General features: G+C 36.5%; 1 protein-coding gene across 4 annotated transcripts in view; it reads left to right on the top strand.

Annotated features, from left to right (window-relative positions):
* SLC4A4 (solute carrier family 4 member 4) overlaps window positions 1–15,020 on the top strand; it is a 358,380-nt gene extending 343,360 nt beyond the window's left edge. For all 4 annotated transcript variants that reach the window (XM_058722325.1, XM_058722324.1, XM_058722327.1 and 1 more), the window contains 6 exons: window positions 1,547–1,615; window positions 4,283–4,456; window positions 6,841–7,002; window positions 10,545–10,641; window positions 13,261–13,340; window positions 14,045–15,020. In XM_058722325.1, the coding sequence (XP_058578308.1) occupies window positions 1,547–1,615; window positions 4,283–4,456; window positions 6,841–7,002; window positions 10,545–10,641; window positions 13,261–13,304 (546 nt within the window). In that variant the 3' untranslated portion in view covers window positions 13,305–13,340; window positions 14,045–15,020. The remainder of the gene's footprint in view (window positions 1–1,546; window positions 1,616–4,282; window positions 4,457–6,840; window positions 7,003–10,544; window positions 10,642–13,260; window positions 13,341–14,044) is intronic.
* Window positions 15,021–15,399: the final 379 nt, after the last annotated feature.

The following is a 15,399-nucleotide window of genomic DNA, read 5'->3' as shown; positions in this document are numbered from 1 at the left end:
GCAAACAAGGCACATGTCAGACCTCAAGTGCTTGAATGTGACGTGCTCACCTCTTTGTGGTGACTGTTAGGTATTACAGCACACGTGGCTTCCCTACCACTCCGGCCGCCCCTCTCACCCCTTCAGCATTCAGTGTCATTTTTTTCTGAGATCAAGATCAGATTAGCTATGTTACAATTATTAGTTTTTTTTCTAGAAGAATCATGTGATATTCTGTGTAAATAAATATATGTATTACATATAAATTTAGTAATTCCTATAGCTAGCCAATAACAATTGGAGATGATAATGACATATTTTGAGTATACTAATTCCCCAGTAGGGGTCAAAACTACAAAACTGTTTCATTTTATTTATTTGTTTATTTATTTGTTTGTTTGTTTGTTTATTTAATGTTTACTTATTTTAAGAAAGAGACAGTGCATATACATGGGGGCAGGGGCAGAGAATCTTCTTGCTCAGTGTGGAACCCGACACAGGGTCTGTCTCGGGACCCTGAGATCATGACCTGATCAAGAGCTGCTTAACTGACTAAGCCACCCAGGTGCCCCAGATACAGAACTGTTTTAGGTAATTACAAGGAGAGGCTGGTAGAAATTGTGCTTCATTTAATACATGTAATAGTTCTTTAAAAATTACTCTGAAGTCATACTGTTTTCTGGCTACAATAGCCTCCTTTATGTAGAATTGGTAAGATGGGACTTAATTGATTGTGGTTTTTGAAAACTGAAATTACTTGCACTTCTTTTCAGAATCCAAGCTTGAGAACCTTTTGTTGTTTAAATAGAAGACTTCCCAGAAACAGAATCATCCTTGTTTCCACAGTACTCAGGACATTTCAAAGGTCTAGGAATAGATAAAACTGAGGGAAGATGGCTTTGCAACTTCCCATTGTTAAAATACTTTGTATTAGTACAAAAGACTCTTGCAAATTAATGCATTAAAATTATTAATTCACTTTTTAAAGATGTGTATTACTACATGTGTGTAATGAGTTGCTTCTGTATGCTCAATGCTCCTTTTAAGCAGTGTTCTCATTATTTAGTCCTCTTAATATTCCTTAGAGAAAGAAAGGGGACAGCCACTTCATGTTTGGTTCATTGAGAGAGGCATTTACACACCAAGCCAATAGATCATTTGGCAAAAATTATTAAGGAAAAAATCAACAGGCTGTTGGAAAGGAACTTGGTCTCAGGAGCTAAGCAACCGTCTGCTTCTCTTTCTACCTCACAGTCCATGCAAACATCTGGTTTACATAATCTTTCCTTTTAAGGGGAAAGGAAAACAAACTTTTTTTTCCCATTAAAAAAATTATTTTTTGAGGTCATGCATGCTCATTGTTTAAAAAAATGCAAACAGGATCAAATGAAAGTTGAAAGTCTCCCTCCATTTATTTCTAGCACAGAGTTTAGAAGTTTATCATGATGAGTATTATTATGTCCTATCTTTTAGTTTCAGATTTGGCTTTTTTTTAAACTATACTTCTTCATTATTGTTTTTATTATTGTTGTTTTTAACCTCTCTCTGACTTTTTTTTTCTTTCTAGTTTATTCCCATGCCTGTACTGTATGGCGTGTTTCTGTATATGGGGGTAGCATCCCTTAATGGTGTACAGGTAAGTTTTCTATAGCAATCTAAGTATAGTTGTATTTTTTCCAGTAGTAATAGTAGTCCAGTAACAGATCTTTGAGGAAAAGTGCTACTCATTAACTGCTGAGTTTTTTTAAATGCATATATTTACAGAAAACAAACTGGTGGTTGCCAAAGGGGAGGTAGGTCGGGGGATGGGTAAATTCGAGAAAGGGAATTACCAGTACACTTATCATGATGAGCATGGAGTAATGTACAGAATTGTTGAATCGTTATATTGTACACCAAAAATAATATAACACTGCGTGTTAAAGAAAGAAAATGCATTTGTTTGCTACTTTCTCTGCCAAACACCTACTTTTTATTTGAGTTAATTAACAAAATTAATTTGTGTTAACAAATGTTATCATACATACCCATTCTTGAAATAAGCTGTTAAAGGTCATTTCACTAGGAAAGTGAGAGAGGACCTAGGATCACCTTCCTCCCTCCCTTCTGTCCTTCCTCTTCTCCTGCCTTCATCTCCAGAAAGAAATCTAACCCTTCCAGTGTGCTCTTCAAGATCCTATTTATCTCTTCGCCTTTAAACTATTCTAAGAACAGGCTGTTATTTGATTTACTTTTCATATGACTGTGATCAGTGATCAAAAGTTTTGAACCAATAAAAGAATAAAGTCAATGTGGTTTAGTGCTACTTTTGTCCAAAACTTCAGCTATCCACAATTTGGGTAAAACTGGCCCCCTTTAAAAAAAAAAATCATTAGGAAGAACTTTGTAAGGGACTTTGTCTTTCAATTGAGGTTTAATTTAATTGGCACCAGAAAACTGGAAGTACTTCTGCTGTTTTCTGGCACCTTGTTAATTGTAGCCTTATTTAGCACTTACTAATGTTTTAATGGGAAAAGACGGCATGTTCTGTGAACATCATAAGAATTCATTTAAACCCCCTCATAGTAGTCCTTGCTTTCATTTATTGAATTTAGATTAATTTGGTTTTAGAGTCAGATAGAACTGGGCAGGTGGCCAGACCCCCAAAAGCAGACAAGGCTATTTTATTTTCCCTTCTTTAGGTCCCATTAGGATATTTGTCACAAAATACAAGGTGGTTCTTCATAGATTGGACTAGATGAATGTGAATGGGGGTTTACTTTTGCCTGTGAAACTTCAGACAAGTACAGATATATAAAAAATACTTTATTTTTACCTGGCATTGTAAAAATATTCTTTTTTTCCCTCAATGGAAAAATATAAAACTAATAATGGCCCCCAAACTAATAGTTCTTTTTCTTTTCTCTTTCTTTCTTTCTTTCTTTCTTTCTTTCTTTCTTTCTTTCTTTCTTTCTTTCTTTCTTTCTTGTTTTTGTTTTTGCCTTAATAAGTCAGTCTAGATCAGAAGTTAGACTTTATGTCTTTAACTGATGATTGGAGCTCATTACATGTTTATTAAATTAAACAGAAGGCAAAAAAAATTAAGAATTTCATAGTGATGGGGAAAAAACCTTTGCTAAAGGGACAGCTAGTGGATTTCTTAAATTCAGCAGTGCTATTGCCCCTACTGCCTTTTCTCTCCACTTTTCTCCCTATTCTCCCTCTTTCAGACCTTTTGGCAAGATTTGATTTAGCAAGAAATTTTGTAACACAATCTTTATAAACAGCAAGGCCCCCTCCAATGAAAAGTAGGCCTAGATGGAGAAAGAAAGTTTGTTACATAGCAAATAGCTTCTGAGAAGCTTGTCCATAACAGTCTTCTTTACTTCTACACTTCTCCCTTTCCTCCAGAAAGAAAGCAGAAATACTGTTTCAGAGTTTTATTACATCATAATTCAATTCAGCAGCTATTTACTGAATATCTTTTATTTGAAAGATCCTATGGTAGGTACTGAAATATCATTCTTCTCATCATCATCAACGTAAACTCAGCAGTTAAGCTTTGAGGCACAGTACCTGGCACAGAGATGCTCGCTGGTCAGTTTAGCACCTGTTTCTGCACAGCACTGTGATAGCCTCCCCTAGGTTCAAATATCTGGTTGTTGATACTCTGAAACTCACTATAAAAGTCCTATGGCTTTTCTTTGAAAAGAAATGGTAGTGAATTGGACATTAGTTATGCATGTTATTAGTTAAGTTATGCCGTAGATAAATAGTGTGGAATTTACGAAAATACCATTGCATTCCCATTTTTTTTTTTTTGCATTCCCATTTTCAAGTTGGATGCTTCCTTTCTATCCTTGAAACATCCCTTAAATGCATAAGATGCATAGTAGCATCCTCTCTTCTTTCAGGTAAGGTGACTGAGGCAGAGTAAGATACATGAGTTACATGTCTTCCTTCAGCACATCATGACGAAGTTAGTCACAAGATCCTCTCTCCCGAGACTCAGATAGTAAAAATAGAAAGGAAGAGATGAGCATCTAGAATTTATATTTGGCTTTGTGACTTTATTCTTTGGTAGCCACTTTATCTCATATATCTACATCACATTCCTGCAAAGTAATAGGAATCGGAAGACTCCTCTTATGTCTCACTGTGCTGGACTAAATTTATGCACTCCCTGACCAATGTCCTCTGGAAGGGATACTGCTTGCCTAAACTATAGTATATAAATCACTAATCATTAGTTAGGCATTGTGGAAATGAGTTTGCATGTCAGCTCTTGAAGTAATACAGTTTTACTCTCTTCTTCCCTCCCCAGTTCATGGATCGTCTGAAGCTGCTTCTGATGCCCCTGAAGCATCAGCCAGACTTTATCTACCTGCGCCATGTCCCCCTGCGCAGAGTCCACCTGTTCACTTTCCTGCAGGTGTTATGTCTAGCCCTGCTCTGGATCCTCAAGTCCACTGTGGCTGCTATCATTTTCCCAGTCATGGTAGGGATTCCTTTCCTTGAGCCTACCCATCAAGTCATACCAATATCATTTGTTATTGTAATGTAGAAGACATATATGTCTTCTCTGTGTGGTTCTACTCTTTTCCAGCTTTGGCCAAATAACTTTGAATTGATCAGTTGTAATTTAAGGTTCCTATGTCTGTGGTCATCTACACTGGACTTTAGTGTCAGACTCAGCTGAGTTCAGATCCCAGCACTGGTTTCTGCTGATCAGGGAGCCTTCATGAGCTGCCATTAACTTGTTCGTAAAATGTGCATGGCATTAGTATTGTTACTCTGAGCATCAGTAATAAATATCAAGTATAGAGCACAGTGCCTGACATTAGGTAGACATCAGTGCACATTAGTTATCTTTAAAATATTGTATACTAGAATCAGTCTAAATAACAAAGCATAACACATTTCAGTCCAGATAATAAGAAAGCAAGTTTGGCAGCTTCTGACAGGTCATCCAGTGACTTAGAAGAAATGGAGTGAGAAGTGCAGTTTTTGAACTGCTTGCTGGTTTGCATCATGCTAAGTTTAAGGGTAAGTCTGGGCTCTCAGATGATGAGAAGCAAGGTAACATAACTAACATTGCACTTAGAAGTACAAGTGAAAGAAGTAAAAAAGGAAATGCTAGGTCTATTTTTGGCTTTATCACTAAATTTTATACTTTACCATAACTTTCCATTTCTTGCAAGAAAATGTACATGTGTACACTTGAAACAAGTCACCAAGCCAGCCTCTCAGTCTGCTTTGTCTCTCCCACAGAATTTTCATACACAGACCATATTTTATTTTTTATGAAAATCCTCTTACTCTTACCCAAGATTATTATTTTATCCTTTTTTTAGTATTATTTATTTATTTTGAGAGAGAGAGAGAGAGAGAGAGAGAGAGTGTGTGTGTGCATGGGAGAGGCAGAGAGAGAGGGAGAGAAAGAATCCCAAGCAGGCTCCACACTGTCAGTGCACAGCCTGATGGCTCGATACCACAAACTGTGAGATCATGATCTGAGCCAAAATCATGAGTTGGACACTTAACCAACTGAGCCACCCTGGTGCCCCTAATTTATCTTACATGTGTTTGTTGTTTGTAAATTTTTTTTTTCTCCAAGGGAAAACAAAAAGGAAGGAGGAAGAAAAAAAATATATAAAATACTAGTGATGTTTGTCATATTTTTTTTTTCACTTATATCCCTTTTTTCCCCTTAAACTCTGTTAACTTACTGGAAAACACAATGAGTGTGAGAAATGACTCCCATTTGCCCATTGGTATAGTCTACCTATTAGTTTTGCTACGGGCAGGAAAAACAAAGTAAGGTCTGCATAAATTTGAAATGTATCCAGTAAATCACTTAATGCTGATGCTGTAAATAATAATAATAAATGTGTTATCTGTATAAAGTATTTTTTTACTTTTCCAGAGGTTTTATTTGATCACAAAGCAATAGTATAATATCAGTAGGGTAGATGTTGTTAATTTCTCCCGGAGATGAAAAATGGACATATAGAGAGCATGATGTGGATAAACCCAACTGTTTAATTTGAGACAGTCATGACTCCTATATCCTAGTACATACTAACTTTATTCTTGAGCAAAGGCATCTTTAATGTACTTTTACAAGTTACTCTTCAAGGGCAACTCATAGAATCAAAGATACGTATTTTAAGAATACCGATTTTAGAGGTAGACAGCTGGGGGCCCTTTGTATTTTGTTTTCTGGCTTTGTGATTTTGGATGTCTCTAAGCCTCAGTTTCCTTACTTGTAAGATAGAGATCATAATATCTACTTTTTGAGTTTGTGGTGGGGATAAATGAGAAAAATACCGCCTAAGAGTTTAGCACGACATCTGTCACACAGTAAGTTTTCAGGTCATGATAGTGATTGAAGTCACCCAGTAGATTAAGTGGTCTGTGCGTACTCAAATGCTGTCTCATTATTAGTACCTTGAAGATGTTTTAGTGTATTGTATGTCATACAAATTTTCTTGATTTTCAAAAACCTGCATAATGTTTTAATTTTGAATAATTAGAAATCATATGTAGGCTGTTTTTTCCCTTTAAACTCTCAGCCATTTATTAAAAATCTGACATGGAAGAAAATGGTTTAAAAAATAATCCTTTCGTGTTGAAATTCTAAGTGAATGTGATCATACATTTCAGTGAACAAAGTGAGTTTGACTTAGTACTTTTCTGATCCAGCTTCCCCATAAAGAAGATGTTTATGGTCCACTTAATATAAATCCATATAAGCAAGATGAGTTCTGTCATATTCTCGCCTTCTATAAGTTTCTACTACCTTTGATAGAGTAGTGTCGATACTCACTATGACTTTATCTGACCTTGTTTCTTTCCTACTTTCTATATTTGTCCTTGTAGATCTTGGCACTTGTAGCTGTCAGAAAAGGCATGGACTACCTCTTCTCCCAACATGACCTCAGCTTCCTCGATGATGTCATTCCAGAAAAGGACAAGAAAAAGAAGGAAGATGAGAAGAAAAAGAAAAAGAAGAAAGGAAGTCTGGACAGTGACAATGATGATGTAAGGCTTTCCAAAATTCCAAAATAAAGCTAAACAAATAAATGTGAGACATTTATGGATGTCATATATATATTATACTTTATGTGAGATGAATTCAGAGAATTTACCTGGCTGTGTTACATGCCAGTCTTCCTTTGCCCTTTATTTTCTTTCTTTATTTTTTTTTATATTTTCTGAAGTCTTTCTATAGCCATTAATATACTGATAGCAATAAAATGACTCCCTCCACCACCAAAAAAAACAAAAACACAAAAAAAAACACATCTAAAGAACTCCAATCTCCCATTTCACAGATAAAAAGAAAATTTGCTTCAAAATGCTGTAAAATGTATTTGCTTTACTATTGATAATCCAGGGTTTAACTTTGAGATAATAACTCAGTTTTATGTAATTTTAAGCCTGATGTAGACAAATACCTGTGACCTCACCTCCTGTGATCTATGTATCCATTTGAGTAGGCACTCAACCAAAGTCCTCTGCTGTTGTACTTACCCTCACATTGGACTTGAAGATTATTTCTCTGTGACCCTTCAAGGAAAAGGAAAGGGTCTTGGAGCCTAGGGTCGTTTTACAAAATTGTAGTTGTCAGTTTTGTAGTCCAAATGATCCTCCTGCAATTGGGTGATTAAGGTTAGAGAAATAAAACTATTGCCCATTTTTTCATCTTTAGTTTAGGAGACCATTTCATGGGTGCTGCAGCAGGGGTCTGTAATCAGTGCAAGGAGAAAAGCTGGGATTTTTACACACACACACACACACACACACACACACACACACACAGAGGTTGTCCCAGTAGCCTGGGATAAAGGACTGCCAAAATGACACTTTCTATGTGAAGATTTTTTCTGGATTTTACACAGTACAGTATCGAAATTCTAGTTGGTCCCTGGTAAAGTATTCTAAAGTGGGAGTATAGTTAAGTTTTGCTGTCTACTCTGTACTTGATCATTTTGATTGACCATACATACTTGTCCTTACTTGCCATAACAGCTCCTTATAGTGTATGTTTTTGTTCCTATTTTACAGGAGAAGATTTAGACTGAGAAATGTTAAGTCATTTTTCTGAGTGTACACAGCCATAGTGGCAAAGCCAAAACTCCGATCCAGGGCTGTCTGGTTATTTCCAGCTGGTCAGGCTGTCTGGTTGTATTTTTTGTGGAGAATTTAGAAATAGTACAGTGAAGGAAGGCAACAGACACAATTGGATTCCAGATAAATTGATCCAATAAAAAAAAGTCTAAATATGTGAGGCACATTTAGCTAAAGAGAAAAAGAGTCCGAGGGAAGTTTTGTGACTGTCATCATCCATCTTCAGTGAGAACAGGTGTATAGATTTTCTGTTTCCAGTGATGACAGAAAAAGGGAATGTGTTTAAACTGCAGTACAGATTAGGGTGCAGTGTTAAAAAGAATGGTTAAAAAATGTTTACACATTCAATAGAAATCAAAATTTGAAATTAATTTCTAGGCCACTCAAGACTTAAAAAAGGGAACACTTGAAATACTGACATAATTAAAGTAATATTTCATCTTGAATTTTCAAAACAAGTATGCCAGTTTATATACATGGACACCAAACTTAAAATTTATTACATATAACTAATATAGAAAATAATATTGTAGAATCCTCATCTCTAATAGTTTTTAAGAAAAAAAATAATAAACTGTCAACTTTTGGGGATGTTTTAAATTTATGCTCTCTAGTTCAAAAGTTGTATCAAATGAGCTCCTGAGAAGTTCTTCTAATTCTTTGATTCAATTTTCAACAGATCATATTTTATTTAAACAATGCTATTCTTTTATTAATGATATTTACTGTTTCCAGCTCTGTATTTCCAACAGATTTCTTGAAGATAATGTGTGCTACTTGTTTCTTTTCTTTTCCTCTTTTTCTTCTTGCCCCAACCCCCACCAAAAAACAACAAGCTTGTGTATTTGTCTTAGTGAACTCAACCAGACAATTTGAGTACATGTGTGTAGTAAGTTCTGTGTGTTGAGCTTATTATTTGGGGGCTCTTTATCTGGAAGGTGACTCTCCTAGTGTCCACCTGGTAATCATGGATGCTGGGATCCATGGATATAGAGAGCCACAGAGGGGCATGGGGGTTACAGCACATTTGTGAGCAGAAGTGGTGAAAAATTATGGCTTGCCAATATTTTGAGCCACTCAGTCATTTTTGGACCTTCCTGTAGGCTATGATTAAGGGTTGGCTTCCAACCTGTTCATCCATAAATGCTATTATTTGGGGAAATGTTTGAAATACTGTGGTTAAAACTTGTCCTTCTTGACATTCACATAAAGGTACATGCATGTGATGTCTTCATTTTTTTTTTTTTTTGGTCAATTTAAATGCAATATCTTAGTCCCTTAAAACCATATGATGGCTTATTACCATCTTTAGACTCACCTTAAAGGAATTTTCAATGTATGTAGTAGTCTGTATGTTAAGGTTTATTTTTTCTTTATTTTCTTTGATCTCTAGTTCTTACCCCCCTCCCCCCATCTTTCTGCTAAAGGCCATCTCTGCTAGTTTCAGTTAAGGGATGGATTTTATCTTTTCAGTCTAAACATAGACTTGGATTCAATATAATGATTTCTTTAAAAAAAAGTAAGGTGGTAATCCTGTGAAAATCTGTTATAGTTTTGGCTTAGGTGACCTGTTGTTTTTTTAACATTTATTCATTTTTGAGAGACAGAGCTCAAGTGGGGGAGGGACAGAGAGAGGGAGACACAGAATCGAAGCAGGCTCCAGGCCCTGAGCTGTCAGCACAGAGCCTGACATGGGGCTCAGACCCACAAACCAAGAGATCATGGCCTGAGCCAAAGTCGGACACTTAACTGACTGAACCACCCAGGTGTCCCATGGTGACCTGTTTTCTTAAACAGCCCCATGAATAGCTCCCTAGTACCTTCCTTTTGATTTTTATTTTCTCATGTTTTGCTAAGCTTTCAAATGTATTTGGTACGAGCAAATTGAAATGAAACTTTAACTATAAAATAGTTTTGCTAGAGTATTAGAGTAAGAGGGAGAGGTTTATTTTCAACTGTACATACAGGGCTCCTTGATCATGAATGTTAGTCTTCTACCTGTCTTGGAAAGAAAGATGAGTCCTCATTTTCTTTAACATGGAATCAGAAAGCATAAATGAAACAAGAATTGTAAGCCCATGTTATAGTCCAGGAAGTTTCCTATCCTAGATTTAATGTTTCATATTGAGGTTATTTTCTTTATACATGTAACAAACCCATAGATATTTGATGATTGGGAATCCAGTTTATGTAAGCTTTACACTTGTTTTAATTTGTAGTGATATCTATTTGGTGTGGTTCTAGTTTTAATTAACTCCATTGACTCAGAAGAGAGGAAAACAAATGTGAGAATGTGTAGAATTTGAAAAGTTAGCAAGTAAAAATGATTATATCAAAGTATTTTCTCCTTAGACAACGTGAATGATACTATGATAGATTTGATCAGTACTGGGAGGTAAAGAAAGGCTGTATTGTAAAAACTTTCTAAAAACTGTTACAAATTTCTTTCACAGTCTGACTGCCCATACTCAGAAAAAGTCCCAAGTATTAAAATTCCAATGGACATCATGGAACAGCAACCTTTCCTAAGAGATAGCAAACCTTCCGACAGTGAGTACAACTAACCTCTTTCATGACTGCTCAAATATGATTTGTACTTGCAGAGAAAAATCTTTAGAATGATCATTTAATTTCCCCTCTATTTTCTTCCTGTTTCTCTATTTGAAGATTTATACTTCATTATTATAAAACTCCATTTTTTACATCCTTGAGCTTCACTCTTCTTTCTTTTATCCGTAACCTTCTAAGTTTTTGTTTGGTAGTCTTTTCTCTGACCCAAGTTCTCACCAGTTTCTTTCAATTGCTAAACTCGTAACCATGTTTTTAATTGATTTTTCTTTTTTTTCTGCTGGTATTTAGAATTGCAGCTTATAGTACTACATCACTGTCTATTACGGTTTTGTCTTCCTTAGGCTTTATTTAGCCAATGACCAAATGAGCTCAAGAGAGAAATTGCATCATAGGCCTCTAAATGATCAGTAAATCAGTTGTCCGTATTGAGAATTTGGAATAATTGTTATTTTCAATTAAATTAGCAATCATAAAATATTAACAAAACTTTTCAGGTATTACTTATAAGACATAGTACATTTTCTTCCTAATTTCTTTATTCCTTTCCTGCTATTTTAAAAACACCTTTTTTTTTTTTAATTTTTTAACGTTTATTTATTTTTGAGAGAGAGAGACAGAGCATGAGCAGGGGTGGGGCAGAGAGAGAGGGAGACACAGAATCTGAAGCAGGCTCCAGGCTCTGAGCTGTCAGCACAGAGCCCGACGCGGGGCTCGAACACACAAACTGTGAGATCATGGCCTGAGCCGAAGCCAGATGCTTAACCAGCTGAGCCACCCAGGTGCCCCTAAAAATACCTTTTTAAGTGGACTGGTTTTTCAGGGACAATAGCCTGGTGACTAAGGTGTAACGGTTTCCAACATACCATCTTTTCTTTTGTAATTGAGTTAACAGGCCACTTGAAAAGAGGGGAAAACCTCCGAAGTTACACTAGTGAATAGCTCAAGCTTTTCCAATATCAAGTAGCAGTTGCTTCCAAACTACTTTCCCTTTGGGTTCTCATTTGAAGAAAATGTATTCTTTCAGATCCAGATGTACTTCAAAGTTTACTAATCTGTTATGGGAAAAAAGACAGTTGAGACACTTTGACTTCTGTTTGACAATGCCACTTCCACTTCAGGAAGAGGTTGCCAAGAAAAGTGTGAAATGAATGACTGTTTATGAAAATTGGGCATATTAGTTTCCTGTCGCTGTGTAACAAATTACCAAAACATTCAGCAGCTTAAAACAACAAATATATATTTTCTTCTATAGTTCCGGATGTTCAGGAATTTAGGAACAGCTGATTTAGGTGGTTCTGGCTCTAGCGACTCGTGAGACAGCAGACAAGCCTTTGGCGGGGGCTAAGCTTGAAGACAATGGGAATTGGGATCAGCTCCACGTTCATGCACAAGGCCATTGGCAGGAGGTTTCAGTTCCCTGGCCCATGGGCACCTCCCTAGGGATGCCCGTAATATAGGTTCCCCCAAGCCCAGTGAGAACAGAGAGAGAAACCAAGGCAGAAGCTGCAGTCTCTTATAACTGAATCTCAGAAGTGACATGCCATCACTTCTGCCATGTTCTAAGGGTCACACGCCACCCAACCCTGGTACAACATGGAAAGGAATGACACAAGGACATGAATGCCAGGAGGCACCAGGAAGGCTGGGAGGCCATCTTGGAGGCTGGCTGCCACACTGGGTTTAAAGAACAATTAAAGCAGTCTCAGCTCTGATGCCCAGTCTGTAACCCATGACATGTAACTGAGGCTAATTTCTTCTCAGTCCCATTAACAGGATTTAGTTAATATTTCTTTTTTCAATTCAAGCTTCTCAAACTATATTCTGGCTTCATTTTTCATTTTATTAATGCATTCATAGCAAAACAAAACTGTGTAAGGGACACGGCATGTATGTCTTCTGTTGGCATCATGACCTAGGATAGCCCTTCTAAGTACAGTTTAAAGGCTGCTGCAAAAAAATAAAAAATAAATAAAAAACACCACCAGGTAGAATTGGAGGCTCATGAAGAAAGTTGTATGGCAAAATGGTTCTTTTAGTGGTAGCTGTTATTCATTCTCTCAGAAATCCATTAGAAAGGTGCATGGAACAATTGATATGAGTTAGAAATTTACTTAAGCAAAATATCTCTGATCATTCTAACTGAAATCTTTTCTAATGCCATATTAGTCTTTTATAATTCATGAAAGAACAAAATTGTTAGTAGAGGTGCAGGAAAATTAAGTTCCTCAAAATCTTCTCCCCCCATGAATAACAGCAGGGCAAAACTGTGGATGCCGAAGAAGAAAGGAAATCCAAGGGCAAAACTTAAGACATTAAGTAGATCCTCTACAAATGTTTGGCCTCCTACCCCCTCACCAAAAAGAACAGCGGTCCATCCCATTGTATTCACCCAGAGGAAATGAAGCTAACAGATTTTTATCTTCATCACATTAGTTAGATTCTTAGGTCAATACGGTGTCTATTGAAATTGTCTAAGTATGCCTTTCTCTTTCCCATTGTAATGCATCAATTTTTATGACAATTTTTATTTTTACTCAAATTTTATATGTTCCCTAAGTCTGCTGTTTATGATTTAAAGAATTTTTTTTTTTTTTCCAGGAGAAAGATCACCAACATTCCTTGAACGCCACACATCATGCTGATAAAATTCCTTTCCTTCAGTCACTCAGTATGCCAAGGTAAAGGACAACTCGGTATTTTACATTGTTCTATGGGATGATTGCCCCTCAGAAATGTAGCCCATGGTGGATTATTGGCAGAATACCTTGTTTCCTGTCCTGTCTACAAGTTATCTGAAATCGCTTACCCAATCCCCGAACCTCTCCCCAGCTTTTATGTAGAAAGTGTTCTACGAGGCCTACTATACTGCGAAGTAATGGAACTTTCATTGTCATTAAGGTAAAGCCCAGGACTCACATGCGCTTTTATTGCTTCCGCATCATCTCTGTTTGAAGGGTAACTGCTGGCAGCTCTCCAGTAGTTTTCTTCCCTAATCTTAACACGGCTGCAGAGACCTCAGACCCTCCTTGATTTTCCGAAAAGCAAAACTCATGAATATTTTCTTCATGTAAGTCTGTTTGTCCTTTTAATTTCTCACAGTATCACCTGCATGGCCGTCCTTCTTCTTGATTTTTGTGTGTGTGTGTTTTTTGAAACCTAGGTATGAAATTTTTAAGAAATTTTTTACTTGAATTTCTTGACTCTTCTGGTACCTTCCTCCCATTTAAGAATGTTTGTGTTTAATACAGAAAGAGCAGATAAGTATTTTAAAGAGAACAAAGGACAGACCCATCCAGCTTCTGCACAGTGCAGAAGTATATTTGACACATGATAAAGGGAATCTGATTTACTTACTATTTCCTTTCTTTTCTTTTTTCTCCAGTCCTCCTAGAACTCCAGTAAAAGTTGTGCCTCAAATTAGGATAGAACTTGAGCCTGAAGACAATGATTATTTCTGGAGGAGCAAGGGAACAGAAACTACATTGTAACCTGTTTGTCTTTCTTTAAAATTGACAGTTTTTGTTGTTAATGTTCTGGGGTTTTGTCTGCTTGTTTATTTTTTAATTTTTGTTTTGTTTTGGGTTTTGGTCATTGGCCAAATAATATAGTGCTCACTCTGCTTCTCTCTTGCATAGGTAAAATCAAGACCATACTGCACTGTTCCTTAAAAACATCTGAAGAATCCCCTTTTCTTTTCACACTTTCCGATGTGTCCTCTGACAACCAAATTCCTCTGTCACTGAAGACACACACAGACCCTGTCCTTTTCCTTTATTATGCAGAGGGCAAAAGTATTAAGGATTTTGTAACACCTTTTTAACGTATTGAAGGAACTTACAACTAGCTTTGGAGCTGTGCTTACTGGCTTGTCTGTCTGCCTGGTAGAATAAACCTTGACCTCCAGGCAGAGTCCCTTCTTGCTTCTAGAGCTTTCCAGGACTGGAAAAAGTGCTGCAATGCGAACTTGCTCTTGCTTGTAAGCCCTAATCTTAGAGTTATCAAAAGAAGAAAAACTAAAGGTACTTAACTCCCTGTAGAGAAACTGTTGCCATCATTGTAGCAAGTGCTGGAATATCCCTTTTTCCTATGCAACTTTTTTTAACCCTTTAATGAACTTATCTGTTGAGTACATTGAAGAATATTTTTCTTCGTAGATTTTGTTGTTTAAATTATGGGGCCTAACCTGCAACTTATTTTTTGTCAATTTTTTAAACTTTTTTTTAATTACTGTAAAGAAAATGAATTTTTTCCTGCAGCAGGAAACATAGTTTTGAGTAGTTCTACCTCTTATTTGTAGCTGCCAGGCTTTCTGTAAAAATTGTATTGTATATAATGTGATTTTTACACACACATACACACACACATACACACACACACACACACACACACGGATACACAATCTCTAAGGTAAGCCAGAGGGCTGGATCAGATTAAAAACACCATGTTTCTAAGCATCCATTTTTCCCTTTCTTTAAGAGAAATTTACTGTTTTATGAAGAGATTGGGGAAGAAGGGAGAAGCTCCTATGTAATGGGAATAACTGATGTTTTGATAATAGTAATATCCAGACATAGATGCTGATTGTATTACCATGTTGATGTCCTATGCAGTATTTTGGACATTTTTTTCATTTTGAAATATTTGTGTGTTTGTGTACATACTTTGTGTGTGGCTGGTGCACATATGTGCAGAGTTAGAAAAAGACAGAGCGAAGGTAGGCAATGGACAGTTATCCAG

This window comes from Neofelis nebulosa, chromosome 3, assembly GCF_028018385.1.
Source record: "Neofelis nebulosa isolate mNeoNeb1 chromosome 3, mNeoNeb1.pri, whole genome shotgun sequence".
Taxonomy (NCBI): Eukaryota; Metazoa; Chordata; class Mammalia; order Carnivora; family Felidae; genus Neofelis; species Neofelis nebulosa.
Note: the sequence above shows the minus strand (reverse complement) of the source record. Positions and strands in the feature narration are given on the sequence as shown.